This window comes from Octopus sinensis, linkage group LG16 (genome assembly GCF_006345805.1).
Source record: "Octopus sinensis linkage group LG16, ASM634580v1, whole genome shotgun sequence".
Taxonomy (NCBI): domain Eukaryota; kingdom Metazoa; phylum Mollusca; class Cephalopoda; order Octopoda; family Octopodidae; genus Octopus; species Octopus sinensis.
In genome coordinates this window covers 32,412,919-32,439,453 of record NC_043012.1, presented here as the reverse complement: position 1 = coordinate 32,439,453, position 26,535 = coordinate 32,412,919, and the positions used below count along the sequence as shown (strand labels likewise).

The following is a 26,535-nucleotide window of genomic DNA, read 5'->3' as shown; positions in this document are numbered from 1 at the left end:
AATGAAGTGTGAAGCTTTCTGTTCTCACTGTTTAGGTTTTATTAAAACCTCCTAACACAAATAAAAGCAGTAATAATGATCACACTGAATGGGAATTGGTTTGAGGAACAGTAGCGTTAATAATATTTATGATGATTTTAACACAGGCGTACTAGCTTTATATTTTGTTTGGGGTGAAATATGGTTGATTATTGAATAATTTCTCATTTGATTAAAGCTAAAAAGATGAAAGACCAAGTTAACCTCATCTGATAGTTTGATGCTTTACTGATTCCACCCACCCCCTCCACCGTACATCAGCATCAAAAATCAATGGAAATTGTAGTTGTGATCCCTGTGCCGGTGGCATGTAAAAAGCACCATCCGAACATGGCTGATGCCAGCGCCACCTTGACTGGCTTCCATGCTGGTGGCATGTAAAAAGCACCAACCAATCGTGGCCATTACCAGCCTCGCCTGGCACGTAAAAAGCACCCACTACACTCACAGAGTGGTAGGCATCCAGCTGTAGAAACACTGCCAGATCAGACTGGGCCTGGTGCAGTCTTCTGGCTTCCCAGACCCCGGTCGAACCATCCAACCCATGCTAGCATGGAAAGCGGACGTTAAACGATGATGATGATGATGATGATTATACTTTGTGCACAAGCATCATGCAATTTCTCCTTTAGTTAGAGAGAGAACCAATCCCCCCTTCCCCTAGAGGCCAACTGACATAATAACTTCCTTCACTTTGTTCTTACTCTGGTTACAGTATTTTTTGAAATACTTGTCTCCACTGCTAATTAGTTCATCTTGACAGTGAAAGATATCAACTATTTCTTGCTAGATTTCCATGCATTTGCTCATCTGTGCTTCTTTTACTATCTACTCTTGAATGTCTACTTCATACAAAGTCCTTTACATTTGTCAGCTTACTTGTGACCTTACTGAACCTTTGGTATGCAGTACAGAGTTACTATCTGCTCCCTTTCAGCATATTGACCATGACCACTCAATGGCAGTACAGTTTTATCTGTTTTTTTTCTTATCTAAAACTGTTGTCTTTACGAGGTTCACTTTAACTCTTCAGCATTCAGATCACTCTGTCAAATGTAATGCTTGTTCATTCACATTTATCATCATCATGATCACCATCATCATTCAACGTCTGCTCTTCATGCAGTTTGACATGGAACTGGCTAACAAGGAGCTGTCTAAACTCCAACTGTCTGTCATGGCATGGTTTCTATGGCTGGATGCCCTTTCTAATGCCAACCACTTAACATTGTTTTGAATTAATTATGCATCATCTCATAGCTTTGAGATTTTGATAATGTAATTGTTTATTTTTAGAATGACATTGTAGAATAGGTGTGAGAAACCAAATCTGACTGGTTTGAATATAAAACAGGTAGAATTTGTAGGCCAGATATTGCTGGTTCAAATGTTAAAATGTTAAAGCCTGTTGATCCTTACTTCTCTAGTTCTTTCATAAATTCAGTTTTGCATACAGTAGCACCTGTAGATAGCCTGTCTTAAACTCATCTGTTATGGCCTGAAAAAACTATGATAAACAGGAAGGGTCTTAGAACTCTTATCTGTTTGCTTAATTTCTTCCTTAAGTAGTTGCTAACTGGCTTGCATAGCTGTCATATGCCATTCATTTACACTGAGTTTTTTAGACATTAGAATGTGATACTGTGTGAATGGCTTTATAGTAACTTACTTTTAACTAAGAACTTTTCACTTAGAAAAGGGTATTGGTGGTACCCTGTCCATGCACAGGCCCAAACTATCTCTTATCTAAGCTTATATATTCTGTCATACCCTCTCACTGTCTCATTTGTCTTTCCACCCATTGCATTGACAAGAATTTACTCAATGACAAGAATTTGCCTTTGTGTTCCCTACCCATAAGGAATCTGGCTGAACCACCTCTCCATCTTACCTTTTGTAAACAGCACACATCTTCTCAATCTGTTCCATCATTCATACCACTTTTCCAAACCTGACTTTATGCTGAAGCTTAAATTAGGAAGGGTTGTGTTATCTGCATAAAAGGTTCAAAATTGTGAACTAAAATGAAAGATTTGAAAGGCAAACCATTGTATGATTCTCTCTCTCTCTGTCTCTTTCACACACACACCTTTCATTTTCTTTCTCTCTCTCTTTCTTATACATGCATACACACACACTCTCTCTCTCACACACACAATTCTCCCTCTCTCTCCTATATACATACAATCACAAATGCCTATCTGTTAGGTATGGCAAGAAATACCATAAGACCCAGCAATATATAAAAAGATGACATCTAATAATGGTGGCATGACAGATTTTAATTATCAATTGGATTTACTAACCAACTAGTACTTTTGGACTATTAACTTATTTACTTCAGGTTAGGATTAAAACACATTGAATGGGTTAGTCTCCATTTGCTACATGGTGCTCTGAGTGTTGGCTGAAATGTTCACAGGCTGACCTCATGGAATGTGACCAAATGAGATTTATTTTTCAACATAGTCCCCTTTGCAGTCCACACACTTCTTCCATCAGTGTTGCTGTGCTTGGATCCCATTGGTGAAGAAGCTTTCATCCTGTTGGTCAAAAAAGTTGCTTTCATCCTGTTGGTCATATTAACATCAGATATAATGTCATCATCACTGCAATACTGATTCTCAGCCACATTGTTATCATGTTGGGGAACAAATGATAGGTAGATGGGGGCCATATCAGGAGAACAGGGTGAGTGATCAGCCAGTTCAAAACCATAGTCACATACAACAGCCATTGAAATGAAGGACATGTGTGCTGGAGCATGGAGCATGGCCCTGATGAAACAAGACCCCTTTCATCAGTTTTCCTAGGTGTTTGGATTTGATAGCCTTTCATAACTACCTTTGCAAGTTGGCATTGTACTCTCCATTGATGGTCTGACTCTTTTGAAGATAATCAATGAGCACATTGCCTTTTGCATAAAAAAAAAACTGAGGCCATCACCTTCCTTACAGATAGTCTTCTTTGGAGCAAATGAAGAGGGGTGTTTCCACTGCATGGACTGTCGCTTTGTCTGTGGCTCAGAGTGATGAAGCCAACACTCATCCTGGGTTCAGAAACTTTCAAAGAAATCAGCTGATCTGCTTCAAACAATGTCAGGTTTTGCCATGATGCGATCAGCCTGGTGCACTTTTGATCAGGTGTCAGAAGACATGGCATTCACCAAGCGGAAACTTCCATCATGACAAGTTCATTGTGTAGAATATATGGGATATGCTAATAACATTGACTATTTGATTTATAGTCGATTGCCTGTCATCCATCAGCATGTGGTGAACCTGATCAATGTTTTCCTCTGTATATATATGTATATATATATATATGTGTGTGTGTGTGTGTGTATATATATGTATATGTTAAACCCTCCTTCTTTCCTGAGCGTCCAATAATACTATATTTGTTCCACGTCCTCGCGTTGTTGTGTTTTTTTGTGCTTTCTTGTTTGGATTAACTATATATGTGTATATATATTTATGTGTGTGTGTGTATATATATATATATGTATATATGTGTGTGTATATATATATATATGTATATGTGTGTGTATATATATATATGTATATATGTGTGTGTATATGTATATATATATATATATATATATGTATGTATATATATCTATAATATAAATTGGACATGGGTGAGCGTTGTATTCTTTCTTGTCTTGAGGTTCACAGCCAAACGGCTGGGTGGATTCGTGTGAAAAATGGCACACATGTGGAGATGGATGCATAGATGGGAATGCAGTTTATATTTTTTCCTAGCCCCCCCCCCCCATACTTACCAAGAAAATCAATTAAAACTTTTCTAATGGAATTCCCCCGCCAACATACATAACCTCTCTCTCCTTTTCTCTGTCACTCACTCACACATTCTCTCACAACAAGTGAATAACAAAATTCCAGTTAACTCCCTTGCCCATATCGAACACCCCATCAAACACACACACACTTTCTCTCTCTCTCACACACATCAATTCTTCCGCTTCACGCCAACTTCAAAGGAACTTCACTCATACACTTGTGCTGTATCTGTCTCTTGCTTTCACCACGACTTCAAAAGATCCCCTTTCCACTCCTCCAGAGATAAACACAAACCACCTCATGCTGACTACAAAAATCCTGCGAAATTATCCAGAAACACACATCCATTTCACATATCTTCTTTCATTTTCTGCTCTCTGATTACACAGACTTCCATTACAATAGCACTCACCTACATTTTGTTCTCTAAAAAAATATGTGTCTATTTTTTTTTATAACCATTTAACAATGACTTCTTCCATACTTCTCCACTTACCTTTTATCTTCACTTTTCAATGGAGCATTGAGTGATAACAGATCTCACCCAACATGGTCACAGGCTCTGTTGTGAACCTTTTCCCAAGGTAGGCCTACATCTGCCAGATTCTCTGTGAGAGTCCTCAGCCAAGTCTTGGTAGGTTTGCTATGTCTTTTATGGCCATTACTGTACAATTATTACTATTCTGCTGCTCTCCATGCCTCCTTTTTCTGCATGGTCAATCATTTTTTTTCCTCCCCCAGCTCATGTATCATGGGTCAATCCACCATCTACATCACCCCTCAATCCTACCCATTTTCTACAGTTGTCACCTCCTCTTCCCTCCCTTCCTTACTTATCATCCCTCAACACCTGTTCCTCATTGTATTCACCCTATCTCTCTCAATCTCTACTATCCACACAAACTCCCTGTGTGCTCTGCTCATTTCTCCTCACATCTTACCAAGAAGGATCACTCTTCATCACCACTGGTTTATCTCTTTCCAGCTCCACCCCAATCACTCCCACCCTCTTTTCTAACATGTGAGTAGCCATGTAGCTTCTCCACAGCAAGAAATCTGTTCTGTTTGAACCCCTTCTCATCTAGCACAAAGCAATCTCCTTTCCTACTGTAGCCTCACTCGGTCAAAGCTTGTTATGGTGGTAAGGAAAATGATATTGTTTACAAAAGGAAATCCGAATAGATGAAATAGATTTTAAATAATTTTTTTGTGTTGATAATAAACCTATTTCGTTTATTTACTTTTAAAATAATTACCCCCAGACTTCAACAGTATTTTAATTCAATTGGTTTACAAATCTGTAATGTCTGTGTTTTGCTAAATCATCAGTTGTAAAACCTTTTTTTTTTACTTTCCCTGTGTCTTCTTTAATCACATTGATTATAACCATATCTAATTGCATTAAATATTTTATGTCAATAGCTAGAAACGATAAATAAATAATTGATAGACATGGGAAAGTTATGTTTTTTTTTCTTTAAAATTCAATAATATTTCTTTTCCATTAATTTTTGCTACTATTTATTTTGTTAATCATCTACCTGGGATGTAGCCAGCCCACTTATGCATACCTTTCCTTCTTGGGACACAAAACTCTGCTTGTGAAGACCTGTTGAGGCAAGTGAAATCAAAATCGCTCAAAAATCAATGGAAATTGTAGTTGTGATACCAGTGCTGGTGGCACATAAAAAGTACCCACTACACTCACAGAGTGGTTGGCGTTAGGAAGGGCATCCAGCTGTAGAAACACTGCCAGATTAGACTGGGCCTGGTGTAGCCTCCTGGCTTCCCAGACCCCAGTCGAACCGTCCAACCCATGCTAGCATGGAAAGCGGACGTTAAACGATGATGATGATGGGTGGGAATTGATTTTAGTGGTAAGAGGCACGAAATACTGTAAAATATATAATGATGTGTTCCCCACTCTCTCATTAACAAGTTTTCCCAGATTGAAATGACTATATTGTATTGAGAGTATTCTAATGTATAAACTTCCAGTTGATAATTATTGTCATTCAGCCCCATATCTGGCCCTACCTTTGTTTATGTTCAAACTGGCCAGATCTGGTATCCCACACCTATTCAACAATGACATTCTGAAAATAAACAATCATATCATCGACATCTTGAAGCTGTGAGATAATGCATGTTTAATTCAAAACAATATAAATGAGTAAACGTTATATTTGGAAGAGTAATTTGAATGCTAAAGATTAAACTTGAAGATTTATAGCATATTTCATGGAGAATATCATAAGGGTTTCCAATTATGACCATCTCTTCTTTTATTCACAACGTCGCCTTACAATGTCTTACAATTCACAACGTCGCACCTGTGCCATTGGCATGTGTAAAAAGATTCGAGCGAGGTCATTGCCAGTACCACCTGACTGGCCCCCGTGCCAGTGGCACGTAAAAAGTACCCACTACACTCTCGGAGTGGTTGGCATTAGGAAGGGCATCCAGCTGTAGAAACTCTGCCAGATCAAGATTGGAGCCTGGTGCGGCCGTCTGGTTCGCCAGTCCTCAGTCAAATCGTCCAACCCATGCTAGCATGGAAGGCGGACGTTAAATGATGAACGATATCTTATCTTATTTCACCTTTTTGTTTTTAAATTAGAGGGTTCATCCACCACTATTTTATGTCTTTTTAACTCCACCCCAGTCATTCCCATCCTCTCATCTATAATATGAGTAGCTGTGTAATTCCTCTGCATCAAGAAACCCTCTGCTGGTGCATCGTCTCATGTTTTAACTCATCTCCTTTCACAAAGCCACCTCCCTCTCTCCCTGCTGCAGCACCACTCTTATCAGTTGTGAAATATCAGACATTCTCTTAATCAAGTATTGTAAATTCTGTCTGAGGTCAGCCTGTCTCTGTGTGGTTGTCAGTAATAAAAAGAAATCAGCTGTGAAATAACTCATTCCAAAAATTTGTGAATCATTTAAAAATTTAATCTGAACACATGGGCAGTATTTTGTTAGAAACGTAGTCCAAAAAGAGTTAAATCATTAAATATGTTTTATGAATGAAAAATATTCTCTTTTTTGTTCACTATTTACTCGCATTTATTCAGTAACAATATTAATCAGCAAACAAGTGATTTTTCTTTATCTTAAACTCCGCCTTAAACTCCGCCTGCCTACACTGTTTTTCTGGGAAATAAGGTTTAGGGATAGGTTCATATCTTACTCAATACAGTCCTTATAAGGAATGTACTGACAAATATACATACACACACCTACATACATACATACTTATATATATATATGTATGCATGTAAATACACGTGCACACGCACATATATATATAATAACCATCTGCAAACTCTTAGAAGCAAGCAGCACAGTCTTCCCCTCACCAGTGTCCTAAGTTTGGTGGTAAGAAAAAAAACTTTCTTATTTCTCTGCTTATTTTCCTATAAGAAATTAAACTATTTATTACATGTTTTGAAGAAATGTCAAGTAATATCAGATATTTTAAAATAATTTTTTTCTTAATTAGATTTAGTTCTGGAATTTTTATTGGGATAATATGATGTCACAGGATGTTTTAAAATTTAAAATCTTGGAGTTGTAACTAACATTTCAATGTGTTTTATTTTTACACGCTTAATTGTTTAAACTCTGGTCTTCTTGTGTCTATCATTGCAACAACTTGTTATTACAGCCACTTAAGTTAATCATCCCTGTCTCTTACATTTCCTATATCACTTTTAACTCAAAATATTTTGATAACCAATCATGCAGATCTTTAGAATTATCTATCTTCTCTTCTTTTTTTTTGGATTTAAAAACTGATAAACCAGCAACTAACTTTTAATGGGTTAATTTGATACTTCCCAATCAGGTAGTAGCTATTTCAATCCAAATATAACTTTACTATTTACATTTTTCTAGGGTAGTGGTTCTCAACCATTTTTTATCTATGGGCCCCTTCAATTACTATTCTTTTCTGGTGAACCCCATAGCCATTCGATGTTTAAAAACTAGTTTTATAGACACTACTTTCAGAGTTCCTATTTTGTCTATCATACATTCACTTGTGAAGTTTGAACTATGTAAAATGTCAAAGAAAGTTAGCTGTTCCTTGCAATAAATGCATCTAAGGCAAAAAATTTTCATGGACCCCTAAGATACTATTGTGGATCCCCAATTTACTATTTTGCTTGTGCGAACTCATAAAAACATTATATGGACTCCAGTTGAGAACCACTGATCTAGAATAACAAATAAGCTCTTATATAACTTGTATGTATAATAATGTTTCTCTTCCATTCATTTTTGCTGCTACTTATTTTGTTAATTGTGGTAGGAACTGATCTTAAAGGGAAGAGGCACCAAATACCATAAAATATATAATGAAGTATTCCCCACCTCTTTCATTAAATTTTCCCAGATTGAAATGAATATTTTGTATTGAGAACATTCTGATGTCATATAGAATTTCAGTTGATTGTTATTGTCATCTAACCCCACATCTGCACTGAATTCAGATGAGAAACAAAAATACTTCAATTAAACTTCAAGATTTGATTTATATCATTTTATGAGGAACATCACAAAGCTTTCCAATCATAAACAATCTCATCTTTTATTCAGACATTATTCATGTTTATCCTGCTTTTTAAAAAAAAAAAAAATTGCAAGGTGTGATTTGAAGGAGACTGAGACCCAGTCATTGGCTCATATTGGCCTCTTTGATAGCTTGTTATTTTTGAAGGGTTTACTGTACAATAATGGTGAATTGTATTTAAAATCTGCTTATATTAACACGAATAACCAAATTATAAAGTAAAAGTTAGAGGTGAGAAGTATTTCTATTTTTCAATAAAAACTTTTTTTTTTTTCTTGACATCCTTAGACAATTACAATCATTGTTGTTGTTGCAATAACAAAATGGTTATGGATACAGTTTTCGATTATCTCTTGCTGTCAGTTTGGCTTTTCTTTTGCTCATCTTTAACTTTGTTGTTATTTTTGTGGGGTTTTTTTTCACAATTAGTGTAAGCTTTAAAAAGTTTTTTTCTTTCCTTGATCTATATTGACAAATTTCTGAATGCATATATTGGGGTCATCTCATAAATAGCAATTGTTTCAATTGCATGAACTAAAAGTCAGAAGGGGATGGGATAAACTACCTGTATCAACTTGCTATAAAAGCAAGTAGCAATTTTACCTTATTCTTAGTGCAAGTTTTGAAGAGTGCAGTTTGATTTTAACAGTTATTTTTTCAAAGCTATAATGGAAATGACAAAGAAACATATTTGGTATAATTTTCTTTATGAGTTCAATAAAAACAACAACACAACAGAAAGTGCAAGGAATATTAATGCAGTATATGGGGATTGGGCAATAAGCATAAGCCAGTGTCAGTAGTGGTTCCAGAAATTCTGAACTGGAAACTACAGCTTAGAAGATGAGCCTCATCCCGGAAGATCTGTAGAGATCGATGAGGATGTCCTGTAAACCCTGGTAGAACAAAATCCCAACATGTTGAAGAACTAGCATAGAAGCTTGGATTTGGCTATTCAACCATTCATCGACACCTGTGTGCCACCAGAAAGGTCAGCAAATTGGGTCAGTGGTTTCCTTACAAACTTTCCAAGTCTAATCATGTGCAGAGAGTGAATGTGCTTTTCTTTGCTGCCATGTCTCACAAATGAACCTTTTTGGGGCCCAATTGTGACTGGTGACGAGAAATGGGTTCTCTATAAAATTGTCAAGCACTGAATACAGTGGATACATCTACCCCCATGTGAGGTGTTGTTATCTGTTTGGTGGGATATGAAAGGTTTAGTCCACTTTGAATTTTTAAACCCAAACCAAATGATAAAGGAGATCCACTATGAGTAGCTTGAGTGGCTGAAATCACTGCTAGAAGAGAAACGACCATCTTTGGTTTCAAGACAAAAGGTGTTCTTCTCTCATGATAATGCTAGGTCACATACCGTGAGGATGACATTCCAAAGGCTGCAGCACTTTAAATGGAAAACGATGCCTCACCCACTATATTTGCCAGGCATGGCCCCATCTAGTTATTATTTATTCCACAGTCTTCAAAATCATTTTGACGGAAAAAATATGAATTCTGTAGATGAGGTCAGAATAGTAGATCTTAATTTTGAAAAATAAAAGAAATATTTAAAAAAACCCATTATTTATGGGACGACCCAATACTTTGTTCCTTTATGTATGACAACCTAAAATTTATATAAACAAAATCAATTAAAAATAGGCAAGACCTTTCAGTATAATAACTCTGAGTTTAAAGATAGAAATAATTAATGTAGTCGATGTTATGAATATAGTTGAATGTGTTAACACTATTAGTTGATAAATAAAATATCTATTACTTGGGTACATGGTAGAAGTATTTATAAGTTCATTCATCTTTTGGATAATTATAATGAAAATTAATGTTTACCATTTTCTCATATTAAAACATTTCATATTACTACATGATGCCAGGCAGTTTTTCTCAACTCCCTCCTAAATATGGTTAACAATATGAAGAGCATTCATATGCTATACACTAAATACTATGCACTCTTGACTTCATAGTTAACTATTTGAAGTGATGTCAAAGTTTCCCTGAAAATTAATCTAGTTAAATAGTTAACTAGTAATTTCTTAACTCTTTCGATATTAACCTGCCTGAAGCTGCTCCTGGTTCTATGATACAACCTTTCTGATTTAAAGTAATTTTAATTAAAACCTTCCATCAAAATTCCAGGTTAATTTTTGTTCCAAACACTAGCTTAATGTCGACAAAGTTATTTCAATAAATTCTTCATAATTTTCAAAAGGAATTGAAACAAAGTTAGTTTATTACTACAGAAACACGGTAACAAAAGGATGAAGATAGCTGAATTTTGATGCAACTATTAATAGTCTAGTATCTACGACAACCTCACACATGTGCAAACACGTGAAACTAAAGGCGATCAAGCTTGTTATAGAGGTTGGATGATCAGGGTTTCAATAAACTGTTACTGAAAGGGAAAATGATATTGTTTAGAAAAGGAAAAGGAAAAGGAAGCTCTAGAAAGAAAAAAACAGAAATGAAATATACTGAAATTTGGTCAAACAAATTAAGAAAACCCCAACATTATGATGCATCTGTACTATTAACCTATTACTACAAGTACACACACACAACTACAGGAGATCAAGCTTGTTATAGTGTTACTTGAAAGGGTAAATGATATTGCTTACAAAAAGGAAACCAGAATGGCTGAAATAAATGTTTAGCATTTTTTAATGCTTATATTAAACTTATTTTATTTGCTTTTAGAACAATTACTTTCATATTTCAAAGTGTTTTCATTTAATTGCTTTACAATACTATAGTGTCTATATTTGTTTTGTCAAAAGAGCAGTTGTAAAAACTTTTTTCTTTCCCTGTTCTCCATAATCACACTGATTATTACCATATTTAATGCACCAACTATTTTATGTCAATAGCTAAAAAAGGAAAGTAAATGGCTGGCGTATTTTAAATGATAGACAAAACACAATGCTGTTTATTGAGAATTTTAGAGCATATTATATTTTACGTAAATCTACTTAATTCTTTATGATATTTGAATTGAGTCAATTCTAAGAAGTTTTCTAAGGACCTCAAAATCAAGTGGCTTAAAATTCTCAAAAATTAAGAATTGCTTTGTTGATTTTTATTTTTTCTTCTCTGCCTCTTTCTCCTCCTTTCTCCCTCGCTCTCTCTCCTCCTCCTCCTCCTTCTTCTTTGATCTTTCAGGCTCTAAATGAACATGGCTGCTGTTGGAGAAAAAGTATGAGAGAACAAAACAGATAAAGAAAAAAAAGGAAGAAATGAGAAAAAGAAAAGCTTGGAGGGAAAGGAAATAAGATTTGTGTCGCTTTGACCTGTTACAATGGGAATTAACCATGGTTTGTGAAGGTTAATTTGATGGGGAAAGATTAAAGTTTGTTAAGCATGGCTTAACCCAGAGTGGGTAGTGTTCTCTAGTTCAATAGTAGAAACTTGAAAAGATGTTTGCATTTTGTGAAGCATTCCAATCTCAAGTTCAGGTCAGTGAAATTCTTAGATTTAAAAAGGATAAATCTAAGAACTCCTCTAAATTACTAGACTCAAGACTAGAGCTTTTCACAAAATGCAAACACCTTGCCAAGTTTCTACTTTTGAACTAGAGAAGACCACATGTCTGGATTAGGTATATAGCCTTACAAACTTTAACTCTTCCTCATCGAATTAACCTTCACCAACCATTGCTGATTCTCATTTTAACAGGCCAAAGGGACACCAGTCTTATTTCCTTTACTTCCAACCAAGCTTTGCTTTTATTTGTTCCTTTCTATTTCCCCCCCCCTTGTTCAGGCCTGTTCTTTCTTACAGTTTTTAGAGAGCAGCCATGTTTATCTTGAGCCTGAACGGTTACTGGATAGTACACAGCATACTTGACAAGCTTGTATGATTGCTGTTCTATCAGAGCATGAAACTTACAGTTGTTCACATTTAAATTCTGTGTTTATTCAATATTTATTTTTCACTGAATGGAGTACTTTTTCTGTTGATCCTACCAGTAATAGAACAGTACTCTCTCCCTCTCCTTCTCTCTCTACATATATATATATGTATGTGTGTGTGTATATATATATATATATAGAGAGAGAGAGAGAGAGAGCACCATCCGAGCGTGATCGTTGCTAGAGCAGCTGACTGGCTTCCGTGCCAGTGGCGTGAAAAAAGCACCATTCGAGCGTGATCATTACCAGCGTTGCTGGTGGCACGTGAAAAATATTTGAGTGGGATTGTTGCCAGTGCCGCTAGACTGGCTCCTGTGCAAGTGGCACGTAAAAACACCTTTTGAGCATGGCCATTGCCAGTACTTCTTGACTGGCCCCTGTGCCGGTGGCACATAAAAGCACCCACTACACTCAGGGAGTGGTTGGTGTTAGGAAGGGCACCCAGCTGTAGAAACATTGCCACATCAAGATTGGAGCCTGGTGCAGCCATCTGGTTCGCCAGCCCTCAGTCAAATCGTCCAACCCATGGCAGCATGGAAAGCAGACGTTAAACGATGATATATATATATATATATATATATATCCATTTCTCTACAACTCTTCAGCCTTACTTTTTACTCTTTTACTTGTTTCAGTCATTTGACTGTGGCCATGCTCGAGCACCGCCTTTAGTCAAACAAATCAACCCCAAGACTTATTCTTGGTAAGCCTAGTACTTATTCTATTGACCGCTTTTGCCAAATCGCTAAGTTACAGGGATGTAGACGCACCAACATCAGTTGTCAAGTGATGGTAGGGGCACAAGCAAAAACATATACATGTATATTATATATATATATATATATCGGCCAACGATGTCCAAAGCAAGCTAAGATCTACTCATTTCATTTCTTTCGATCCCTCGTACTACATTCGCCATTAACACTTAAAATGTATTATTTATTTACTGTTTGTTTTTCATGAGCTAACCATTGATATTGTCCCCTCAAATATAATTTTAATTTTAGTCCTATCTCGTTAAGTTTATTATGATAATTATTTGTCTCTCTATAATGATAATTATTCGTTTCTCCCGTTCAATTCACATTCTTATCTCCCATACTTTGTCCTGTCCCCTATTAAAACTTTGATAGCTTAATTCTCCTCATTCCTTGTTCCATATCTCTTGCCGTTCTATCCCCAATCAAAACTTGGTAACGGAGTAAGTGGCATTATATTAACAAAGTACACTGCAGATATTCTTACTAATGTTTAATAAACGAACCGTCACGTAAACAAATTCAAAACATTAGAGTTCGCTGGTTAACCCTTTAGTGTTCGCATTATTCTGCCAAAATTAATCCTTTTTTATCCACATTGCCTTGAACTAATCAGGCATTAATCTTGGTGCTATGAGATTTTGATGAGGTAGCTGTTAATTTTTAAAATGATATTGTAGGGTTGGTGTGAGAGACCAGATCTGGCCAGTTTGAGCATAAAACAGGCAGAATACTTTTGGCCGGATATAACCAGTTTAAATACTAAAGGGTTAAATATACTAAAACACGGAGTAAAAGCAACCGTTCTGATCACTTTGGCTGTCATGGGTTTTGCAGTAAATCACTAAATCATCCATAACTTTTGTATTATCCTCTTAAATTACACCAAAATCTCAGACAATAACAAATAATATCGTATTTATTGTCTGTGAAAATTATAGAATATAAAACAACTTTGATAAAAACTTATACTTACTTTTCTGACGAAAACAATGCCGTTCTGAACATTTTGGCCGCAACTGTAGATTGAACAATCTCTCTGTAATTAGCATCAAACATAAGCTTGTGTGGAACCCAAGTGTTTTCACTTTTGTCATTAAATTTGAACTTGCTTAGAAAATGTAACAGATCTTTTTGGTTTGAACAGCAGTTTTTTCTAGCGGTGTCATATGAAATTGTCACCCATAATTATGAACCTAGTATCGATCTATTGCATTTCAATCTGTTTTAGAGTTAGGGTTAGTTAGGATTAGGGGGAAGGGTATCTTTTTTCTTCAGAAATGTAAATAAACCCAATCTGTTTCTTAAACGAGGAACATATTCATACGGCACAGAATGTTTTCACCTCAGTAGATATCATTGATTGGTTGAAATTGCAGAAATTGAAGAAAAAAAAAACAAATATCTTACAAACTATAGAATTTTCTCAATAAAGCCAAGAGAAAAAGATGTTTTATAAACACATTCTACCAGTATACGAAGTTTAAAAGTGTTTAGTTACATGGAAATTATTTTAAAAAACTGCCGTTCAAACCGAAAAGATCCAATGTAACTATTAAACTTTAAATTGCAAATAATATATCTATATGTTTTCATTTATTAGGTTGGCAAGAAAGTAATTTCGCTTTTTGCAAATAGAGTTACAATTTTTTGAATGACTTTTGTCAATGTTATAATTTTTTTCCTTTTGATATTTGATGGCCATTATTTTTAGCTTACTTTAGAAGTAAATTGCACGTAATTTTGTTTACAGCTGTTAGTTCAGTGTCGATTGAACTCTTGTGCTGGTGCTGCATAAATGCACTTGTGCCAATGGCACGTAAAAAGCACGCGTTATATTCTGTAGAGTGGTTAGTGTTAGGAAAGGCAGCTAGCCATAAAAACTATATTAGAACAGACGAATCTTTTCGGTTTGAATGACAATTTTTTCTAGCGGTGTCATATGAAATTGTCACCCATAATTATGACCCTAGTATTGATCTATTGCATTTCAAGCTGTTTTAGGGTTAGGGTCAGGGGTGAGGGGAAGGGTATCTTTTTTCTTCAAAAATGTAAATAAACCCAATCTGTTTCTTAAACGAGGAACATATTCATACGGCACAGAATGTTTTCACCTCAGTAGATATCATTGATTGGTTGAAATTGCAGAATTGAAGAAAAAAAAAAACAAATATCTTACAAACTATAGAATTTTCTCAATAAAGCCAAGAGAAAAAGATGTTTTATAAACACATTCTACCAGTATACGAAGTTTAAAAGTGTTAGTTACATGGAAATTATTTTAAAAAACTGCCGTTCAAACCGAAAAGATCCAATGTAACTATTAAACTTTAAATTGCAAATAATATATCTATATGTTTTCATTTATTAGGTTGGCAAGAAAGTAATTTCGCTTTTTGCAAATAGAGTTACAATTTTTGAATGACTTTTGTCAATGTTATAATTTTTTTCCTTTTGATATTTGATGGCCATTATTTTTAGCTTACTTTAGAAGTAAATTGCACGTAATTTTGTTTACAGCTGTTAGTTCAGTGTCGATTGAACTCTTGTGCTGGTGCTGCATAAATGCACTTGTGCCAATGGCACGTAAAAAGCACGCGTTATATTCTGTAGAGTGGTTAGTGTTAGGAAAGGCAGCTAGCCATAAAAACTATATTAGAACAGACGAATCTTTTCGGTTTGAATGACAATTTTTTCTAGCGGTGTCATATGAAATTGTCACCCATAATTATGACCCTAGTATTGATCTATTGCATTTCAAGCTGTTTTAGGGTTAGGGTCAGGGGTGAGGGGAAGGGTATCTTTTTTTCTTCAAAAATGTAAATAAACCCAATCTGTTTCTTAAACGAGGGACATATTCATACAGCACAGAATGTTTTTCACCTCAATAGACATCATTGATTGGTTGAAATTGCAGAAAAAAAACAACAAATATCTTACAAACTATAGAATTTTCTCAAGAAAGCCAAGAGAAAAAGATGTTTTATAAACACATTCTACCAGTATAAGAAGTTTAAAAGTGTTTAGTTACATGGAAATTATGTTAAAAAACTGCCGTTCAAACCGAAAAGATCCGAACAGACAATTGAAGTCTGGACAGCTCCTGTCAAACCATCCAATCCATGCCAGTATGGAAAATATATGTTAAACGATGATGATGTGTAAATTTTTAAAATTTAGATCCCATTTATAAGAAATGATACAAATCCGCTCTATCTTAATCTGGTGTCAAGGCCATAGTCATCAGGTGCGAGAGTTAAACTATTTGTAATGTTTAGTAGCTCTTTATCAACAACTTAAGCATTATAATTTTATCACTTACCCAAAATACATCAATGGCACTATTCATACACTTCTCTTCTAGGAGTCTGTAACTACAATTATTACATACAAAACTATTTTTATCTTTATGCTTCCCAGCTGACCTATTCTGTGATACTTCTTTCTGAACCATTTCTTGCAAATAAGCACAAAAATATTATTTGGAACTTTTTTTCTGTAACATAAAAAACAAAAGAAATTTTATTAAAACATGGCTTCCCTAAAAATTTGCATTCAATTAAGACTATTTAAGACTATGTCTCTTTAGCTGAATTAAAAAAAAAATATATATAAATCATATCACTTGAAAGAAAAATTCCTACCTGAAAAAAATATTTATTTAGAATTTGAGTGGGATCTTTTCGGTTTAAACAGCAGTTTTTCTAGCGGTGTCATATGAAATCGTCACCCATAATTAATACCCTAGTATCAATCTATTGCATTTCAATCTGTTTTAGGGTTAGGGGTGGGGGGAAGGGTATCTTTTTTTCTTCAGAAATGTAAATAAACCCAATCTGTTTCTTAAACGAGGGACATATTCATACGGCACAGAATGTTTTTTTTTTTACCTCAATAGACATCATTGATTTGTTGAAATTGCAGAAATTGAAGAAAAAAATCAACAAATATCTTACAAACTATAGAATTTTCTCAATAAAGCCAAGAGAAAAAGATGTTTTACAAACACATTCTACCAGTATACAAAGTTTAAAAGTGTTTAGTTACGTGGAAATTATTAAAAAAAACTGTCGGTCAAACCGAAAAGATCTTTTGAGTGCAGATATCATGTGGATGTGGTACCGGACAACTAACATTGTAGTCCAGATAATTAATAAAGGGTCTAGTATAGATAATTAATGAAGGTCTTGTCAGATGCAATCTTAGATACAGTGAAGCTACTGACTTTGACATCTTCAATCATCATCATCATTGTTTAATGTCCGTTTTCCATGCTAGCATGGGTTGGACGGTTCGACCAGGGTCTGGGAAGCCAGGAGGCTGCACCAAGCCCAGTCTGATCTGGCAGTGTTTCTACAGCTGGATGCCCTTCCTAACGCCAACCACTCCCTGAGTGTTGTGGGTGTAGCAGTACTGTAAACAAATGATTCATTAGTTTGTAGTCATGAATTTTAATGAAGAGAGATGGGCCAGACTGATTTTGCCAACCTCTACGTGACCAAATGGTTCAGCAGTTCGCTTCACAGAACTAAAATCTTCCGTTTGATCCCACTGAGTGATATCTTGGATGTCTTTTACCATAGTCTCAGGTCACTCCAAGTCCTGGGATTGAAACTGAGTAAGTGAAGAACTATGTCGAAGCTTGTCAGATAGTAATTCAGTTGATCAGATAACTAAATACTCATTGAAGCACCAAGTTCCACAACATGAAGACAGTCTCTAGTTAGTAACACTAAAGATACCCGTGACATTTAAAATTTATCATATTTCTTCTGACTTCTTCATCATCATCCTTTAATGTCCGTTTTCCATGCTGGCATGGGTTGACTTTTATGTGCAAAATCTGCTGAAGTGTGTGAGTACTGAAACTAACATCTTAATTGATGGTGAATTTAGTAGGAAATTTAGTGTACCAGTAATTCACTAGGGTACTATCATTTTCCTGTTTGCAATAATAGGGAATTTGAAATGAGCAGTATGTCGTTTGTTTAAATCAATAACAGTCATATTCATACTCATATCATTGATTTCTCTTTTTGATAAGAACTGCCTTGGATCTTTTCGGTTTGAACGGCAGTCTTTTAAAATAATTTCCACGTGACTAAACACTTTTAAACTTCGTATACTGGTAGAATGTGTTTATAAAACATCTTTTTCTCTTGGCTTTATTGAGAAAATTCTATAGTTTGTAAGATATTTGTTGTTTTTTTTTTCTTCAATTTCTGCAATTTCAACCAATCAATGATGTCTATTGAGGTGAAAACATTCTGTGCCGTATGAATATGAAACAGATTGGGTTTATTTACATTTCTGAAGAAAAAAAGATACTCTTCCCCCTAACCCTAAAACAGATTGAAATGCAATAGATCGATACTAGGGTCATAATTATGGGTGACAATTTCATATGACACTGCTAGAAAAAACTGCCGTTCAAACTGAAAAGATCCACTGCCTTTTAATTATTATCAAATGATCCTGTAATGTTTAATTTAATAAATATGCACAAATTCATTTTTTTTTCTCTTTTGTATTTTTAGAAATTTGAAAAATGGTAGCACTCACAAGAAGTCTAAACGTAGCTAGTGTGATGTTAAAATCGATGTTCTGGACTTATGGCAAATTCTGTGCCTTACATCCATGGGAAGTGATCATCGGGACATTAACAGTGACTCTGTGTTTCATGTCAATGACCATGTACTCAAGTGAAGTAAAAATCTGTGGCTGGAACTATGCATGTTCTAACATTGATGTGAGTAAACACTTTCCCATTACATCACAATACTGTTTTCTTGGCCTTTATTTCCTTTCACCTTCTAATTATTGTATTGAAATAAATTTTTTGTTTACTTTCTAGAAAATGCAATCCTTCAGTACAATTGGCATCAAAATAGCAAGAGATGTTGCTGTTATGTCTCTCTATTTGAAATTTCGGGATCTGAAGAAAATTGGATCCCATTATTTACTGAGTGAGTACTCCTCTTACTACTACCACCACTTTTCTTCTATTTTCAGTCTACTTCCCCCTCTTTCTTACTCATGTACTTTCAGTGCGCGGGAGTGGCTGTGTGGTAAGTAGCTTGCTTACCAACCACATGGTTCCAGGTTCAGTCCCACTGTGTGGCACCTTGGGCAAGTGTTTGCTACTATAGCCCCAGGCTGACCAAAGCCTTGTGGGTGGATTTGGCAGACGGAAACTGAAAGAAGCCTGTCGTATATATGTTTATATATATATATATATGTGTGTGTGTGTGTGTGTTTTTATCTGTGTTTGTCCCCCAACATTGCTTGACAACCGATGCTGGTGTATTTATGTCACCGTCACTTTGCAGTTTGGCAAGAGAGACCGATAGAATAAGTACTAGGCTTACAAAGAATAAGTCCTGGGGTCGATTTGGTCAACTAAAGGTGGTGCTCCAGCATGGCTGCAGTCAAATGGCTGAAGCAAATAAAAGAGTAAAAGAACCACATACATTTTTTGGGTCTTGTTGCCATAAAATTAGATTTATAACCTGAAACCAACCTCAACAGTTGTCCACATTTGTAAAGAAATAGAAATGTTTATGGCAGCTAGAAAATGAACGAGTGAATGGTGTGGTTTTGTGGGCAGTTCACACTCTAATACTTTTTTATTGCTGAGGTGGAGGTAAGTTCTGCATCTAAAGACAGTCAAATATATAACAAAAGGTCTGTATTTAGAATAGTTGGTCTCCTGTTAAAAACTTTTAACATTATTCAAGTTTTATTTTTCTTGTGTGTATTGGAGGAGAGATGGAAATGTGGCTTCAGAATTTTATGTTATGGATTAATCCTAGAATTATATAAAACCAGAAAAGTGATAACATCTTATGCTGCAAACAGTGGGTCTCTGCCACCCCACCCTGAAACTCAACTAAATGCTAGTAGCATTTTATAAATTATGGCTGATGATATTAGTAATCTAGTGCTTTATTCACTAATTAATATTACTTCTACACTCCTAGGATTTGGTATGATGATGACGATGATGGTGATATTTTCTAGCTACAATTAACAGCAGAATGAGCAATGTTAACTTTGTCTTTTATTGCCTAAGAATATGTAAAACTACCAGTAATATACCAGGATGATTGCAATGGACTATATTCTCTTCCAATAAAAGTTTGCTTAATAGAAATTATTATTAATAATAGATTAGCACAACAAAATGTTATAGTTAGGAAAGAAGGGTTAACTCTAAACACTATAGTTGATGCCAAAAAAGAAAAAGAAAGAAATTCCAGCATTATTCAGTCTGAGATTTTGCTGCTTTCTTCAGTGTCAAAGAGTAACTCTGACTCTCTTTTGTAAAACATGTTACCTGCAACAGTAAAAAATCAAAAAACTTTTTTTCTCTATCTTATTTTGTCTGAAGCGATGGTCACAAATAGGACAGCTAACCCAGATTGGTGAGGCCCGTGCTGGTCATATTCAAAGTGAGCCTACATAGGTTGATGCATGTCTGAAAAATACGAACAGGGAGTTCCAAACATTCTGGAAAGAAATAAAAGAAAGTTTAGTACAGAGTTTTAGGAGTGTTAAACACAGGATGACAAGAGGAAGTGGTGCATTAAAGGGGGTTAGAGTATATGTAGGTTGTTGGTTTTTACTGAGTCAGAGTTGTAAAATAACTCTAGTTGTAAGAGAGATAGATATTTTTTTTAGATTTATCTCAATGGCTCTTAAGTTTACTGACTTGAGTTTATCAGTTTGAATGATTAAGATAAGAAATTCACCACAGTTTATTTTCCTGATTTCCAATATCGGGGAAATTTTTAGATACATATTTCCAAATTTACAGTACCATTTAATAATAAAGATAATTTCCACTACTGTATTATTATTTAGAATTCTAAAGAATTTGCAGATAAATAGAATATTTATTTGGGAAAAATTCAGTTTTTCACTTTTATTTCAGTGTTCAATCCTTCATGTTTCTTATGTTTTTCATTTATTTCAGCTGTGTCTGCATTGTTTGCTCTGTTCTCCAGCCTGTTATTTAGTATTGCTGTGTTAAACGTGGTTAAGATTGATCATACTGGATTCAGGTAAGTTACTTTCATTGTTCTTTTTAATTTTTTTTTTTAAATATCAACTAAATTGTAATCCTCTAAATGTACAGAATATTCGTTTATGACATGCACTTTCACTCAAATAATGTGACCAGTTAAATTAATTGATACTGACAGAGTGTGAAGGCGCATGGCTCAGTGGTTAGAGTGTCGAGCTTACGATCGTGAGTGAGGTTGTGAGTTCAAATCCCAGACCGGGCTGTGTGTTGTGTTCTTGAGCAAGACACTTTATTTCACGTTGCTCCAGTTCACTCAGCTGTAGAAATGAGTTGCGACGTCACTGGTGCCAAGCTGTATCTGCTGTTGCCTTTCCCTTGGATAACACTGGTGGCGTGGAGAGGAGAGGCTGGTATGCATGGGCGACTGCTGGTCTTCCATAAACAACCTTGCCCGGACTTGTGCCTGGGAGGGTAACTTTCTAGGTGCAATCCCACGGTCAGTCATGACTGAAGGGGGTCTCAACTGAGAGAGTGGAAGCAATTTAGCTACCTGTCTAAACCCAATATTTTACATATATCAAGTGTCCATATATGTGTTTTTGTTGTTGTTGAGACATAGTGGGGGAGAGGGATGTAAATATTTTTAAAAAATGGTAAACATGGCTGTTCTGTTAGAACAAACAGTACTGTAGTAAGTACCATGAGAAAAACTCTCATATTAGCTTTTCATGTAAAATGCATTCTTGTTTATATTGCTAGAGTGCATTTTGCACCAAGTGCCAATATGTGAATTTCCCCTCATGATATCTATTGCAGTGTAGTTTGTTCCAACAGAACATCCATGTTTAAGTAGGGATAAATATTAACTCTTGGTATTGATACCAAGTGGCGGCTAACTGGCAGAAACTTTAGCACGACGGGCGAAATGCGTATATCGTCTGCCGTTATGTTCTGAGTTCAAATTCCGCCGGGGTCGATTTTGCTTTTCATCCTTTTGGGGTTGATTAAATAAGTACCAGTTGCGCACTGGGGTCAATATAATCGACTTAATCCATGTGTCTGTCCTTGTTTGTCCCCTTTGTGTTTAGCCCCTTGTGAGTAGTAGAGAAATAGGTATTGATACTGCCTTTGTTGCTAATATATATATTTTAAAAAATGTTTCATCTCCAACAATGAGAGTGTAATATCCTGAAAACTTACAAGCTTATTAACAATGCTTCTCAGACATTTATTTATTCATGTAGCATTATAATTAATATAATAATTAATGCAACAATAACTAATCTTTACATTATTTTTCTTTTTATTATTTCAACATTTTCTTGTGTTTGTTTTCTGAATGAATAATAACAGAATCAGCAAGGCAGTCAGGACAACTTGACATCTGCATACGCAGATATCAGAATAAGTCCAACATCACCTCACGTGCCCCCATTCCTTCCTCTCCTTCCATCGCCTCATACTCTGATCAATCTTTTCCTTGGTCAAAATTGATAAACAACCTGTTGTTAAACATTCGCTAATGCCATATCACCTAAAGAAATGAAGGCATGCACATGATCTGCCTGATGTCCAGGGATACTATGGACTCAACTGTAATCATCCCAGGAATATGGACTATGATCTTAAGAAACATGTGACTTGTGCAAACGCACATAGTGATACATTGTAATATTTATAAATTCCATCTCTGTAGTATTATTATTATTATTATTATTTTATATATATATATAGGCTGTTGCCAGCCTCCTGGCACCTGTGCCAGTGGCACGTAAAAAGCACCATCTGTATATGGTTGACTGGCTTCCGTGCCGGTGGTACGTAAAAAGCATCAACCGATCGTGGCCGTTGCCAGCCCCCCCCCCCCCCCGGCAACTGTGCCGGTGACACATAAAAAGCACCCACTACACTCAGAGAGTGGTCTGTGTTAGGAAGGGCATTCAGCTGTAGAAACATTGCCAGATCAGGCTGGAGTCTGGTGCAGCCTCCTGGCTTCCCAGACCCCGGTCAAACCAGCCAACCCATGTTAGCATGGAAAACGGACGTTAAACGATGATGATGATATATATACACACACACATATATACACACAAACATATGTATATATACACACACACACATACATATGTGAATATATGTGTATATGTATTTGTCCTCCATCATCACTTGACAAATAGTGTCGGTTTGTTTATGTTCCTATAACTTAGCAGTTCAGCAAAAGAGACCAATAGAATAAGTATCAGGCTTAAAATTAAAAATAAGTACTGGGGTAAATTTGTTTGACTAAACCCTTCAAGGCAGTGCCCCAGCATGGCCACAGCCCAATGACAGAAACAAGTAAATAATAAGATAAAAGACCCATGCTAGCATGGAAAGCGGACATTAAATGATAAGATAAAAGAGACCAGTTTTGATTACGTTGACTCTACTTCTTCCAAATTTAGATCATGAGCCAGTGTTCAAAATTCCCATTTTCTTACTGAATTAATCATTATCTTCAGTTATTATGTGACACTGGAATACAAAATCAACATCTCTGACTCAGAGTTAATGTAGTTCGAAAACATTTTCACATACAAAGTATCAAAATAAAGTTTTAAAAACTGGAAATTAAATGCATCATATATATATATATAGAATTTCTTCATCCTACCCCAATAGACTAAACTACATCCCCTCTTCTCTTCATCACATTTCCGCTTTTTCAGGCATTATGCTTATCTCTCCCTGCCCCACTCCTGCAGCCCAATCCTGTCCTCACTGACCTGCTTACTGTACCATTGCTATCTGGTTCCCCCATCTCTTGTATACACCCAGGTTTCACCAGTCACCGCAACCCCCCACACACACCTTTGCGTTTATGTGGACCCCATACACCCTTGGCAATACTCTACCATCCCATTTGTATTCGCATCCTGCTTACCTTACGATTATGCTCTGTCACGTTGCCATCATCTTTCTCTCTCTCTCTTTCTTTCACCCTTGCTATCTCTTGTGCTCTCACACTTTCACTCTCTTCCACACCCGCTCTTTTTCATTCTGTCTCTCTACCCCACTTGGACTAGGGTAACCATGTATTTCCTCTACTGCAAGACACCTGTTTCTGTCCTTTTGGTACAAGGCCACCTCCTCCAATACCCACCCTTTCAAAAGGTCTTCGTCTTGCAAGTTATTTGGTGGCCCTGCCAGTGCTGGTGCATCCAGTCCACGCTATAGAGTGGTTGGTATTTGGAAGGGCATCCAGCTGTGAAACCCATGCCAAATCAGACAGTCAAGGCCTGGTGCAGTCCTCTGGCTTGCTAGCTCCTGTCAAACTATCCAACCCATGCCAGCATGGAAAATGGACATTAAATGATGATAATGATTCTGTGTGTATGTATGTGTGTGTTTGTTGCTGTTGTTGTTTTATACTTTTACAAGAAAGTGGTAATAGTGACTTGGAAATTTTGGCCTGCATGCCTTCATTTGATAGTCTGGCAAAAGCTAGCAAACGGAAACTTCCGAGTCACTGTCACTAATCTTCATGTAAAATCACAAAAAGTATTAACCCTTTCCTTACTGTATTTATTTTGAGATGCTCTGTGTTTCTTTCAATTACTTTAAATACAACAAAGAATTTACTAAAATAACTTAATTATCATTCAGCTAGTGTTAGGAACATAAGTTGTGACTTGTATTCAGAGCCAGAGCCAGTTTCAACCGGGTTGGTAACAAAAGGGTTAAGTAATTCTTCAGCTGAATGTTAAATTGTTTTTATTACAAATCAACATAAAGAAAAAACATGTATGTATTTGTGTGTGTGTGTGTGTGTGTGTGATTTTCTTTCTTGTGTTTTAATTCTGAAGCTATGAAGTTCATAAACAATAGTCATTTCTCGGCTGTAGCTTTTACTCTAACCCTTTTAGTAAAATATCTTTGTCATTATTAAGCTGGTCTGAAAAAACAGACGTACAGTTTTAATGGAAGATTGTAATTTAGATCACTTTAAAACAATAAATTTGTGTCACAGAACCAGGAGGATCTCAGGTAGGTTGGTATCAAAAGGGTTAAACATGTTGCTGATATTGTTTTATTCAATAAAAATACAGATCCTATCACGTTCAATACACATTAAACAGATGGAAAACTGGCATGAACCATTTCCTTTCAAATACATTTTTATATAACTCACTTAACCCTTTTGTTACTAATCCGGCCAAAACTGGCTCTGGCTCTGTGGTAAAATTTATGTTCCTAACATCAGCTTAATGATAACTAAGTTATTTTACTAAATTCTTTGTTATATTTAAAGTAATTGAAAGAAACACAGAGTATCTCAAAATAATACAGTAACAAAAGGGTTAAGGTAAAGAAATAATTCTGATGAGCCTTCTCACTGTAAATAGAAGAAATGTCTGTTGAATCCAATGTCTTTTTATAACAGTCAAATTTCTGATGTCTTGATAGAATATTCTCATTGAAAGGAATTTAGAGTTTTCTTTCTCCCCCCCCCATTTCCTTCTACTGTTTCCGTTATTTTTGTTAATTTTGGAAAAAAGTTGCACTTAAAGTTATGATTTGCCCTTTATCTTTTATTTGTTCTAGTCATGCTGGGGCACTTCCTTGAAGAATTTTAGTTGAACTTACCAATCCCAGTAATTAGTTTTTTTTTGTAAAGCTCAGTACTTATTCTAACGGTCTCATTTGCCAATCTGCTAAGTTACAGGGATGTAAACACACACACAATGGACTTTTTTCAGCTTCTGTCTATCAAATCTACTCACAAGGCTTTAGTCAGTCTGAAGCTATAATAGAAGACACTTGCCCTAGGTGCCTTGTAGTGGGACTGAACCCAGAACCATGTGGTTGGGAAGCAAACTTCTTAAAACACATCACCTTTAGTTGATCAGTTTTATAAATATATTTCACAAATAGTACTTAGCACTGCTTGGTTGTGTGTGTGTGTAAAAGTTATGGTTTTGAAGTTTGGAAGTGAAGACCTTAAGCAACAATTTTTTGAAATTGTAAAGTTTTATCTACTGTTTAAGATTTATGATTATTTTAGTTTCACATTTTGTATTTTCTAATTTTTACTACATACAACCACATGCTTAAATTCAAATTATATACTCTTCTTACTAATAAATTAACTCAGTCTCTTTGCCACCAATTTAAGTATTTTGTCTGCTCCTTGAAAAATAGGATTTAAATAGAATCTAAACATTATCCTGAGACAATATATTGCCCAAATTAGCACTTGTTCTAGCCAAGCCTTTCAAGCTTCTCTCTCACTCATACCAACACAGTTATAGAAACAAGACTGGTAAACTGATATATGGCTTGATAAGAGCAGCAACTACCTTGTTTTTTTAGTTTACTTTACCCATGTTTATGGTGGCTACCACCAAATCCACAGCCAGGT

The 26,535-nt window shown here is 35.6% G+C and overlaps 1 protein-coding gene across 3 annotated transcripts in view; it reads left to right on the top strand.

The window, feature by feature from the left end:
* The window catches only part of LOC115220261 (3-hydroxy-3-methylglutaryl-coenzyme A reductase), an 89,495-nt gene that overhangs the window by 26,138 nt on the left and 36,822 nt on the right, over positions 1-26,535 (top strand). For 2 of the 3 annotated variants that reach the window (XM_036509964.1, XM_036509965.1), the window contains exons 1-4: positions 7,093-7,223; positions 18,646-18,857; positions 18,963-19,074; positions 21,084-21,171. In XM_036509964.1, the coding sequence (XP_036365857.1) occupies positions 18,657-18,857; positions 18,963-19,074; positions 21,084-21,171 (401 nt within the window). In that variant the 5' untranslated portion in view covers positions 7,093-7,223; positions 18,646-18,656. Of the gene's footprint in view, positions 1-7,092; positions 7,224-18,645; positions 18,858-18,962; positions 19,075-21,083; positions 21,172-26,535 lie in introns of those variants that run through there. The other variant, XM_029790363.2, reaches the window with a different exon arrangement.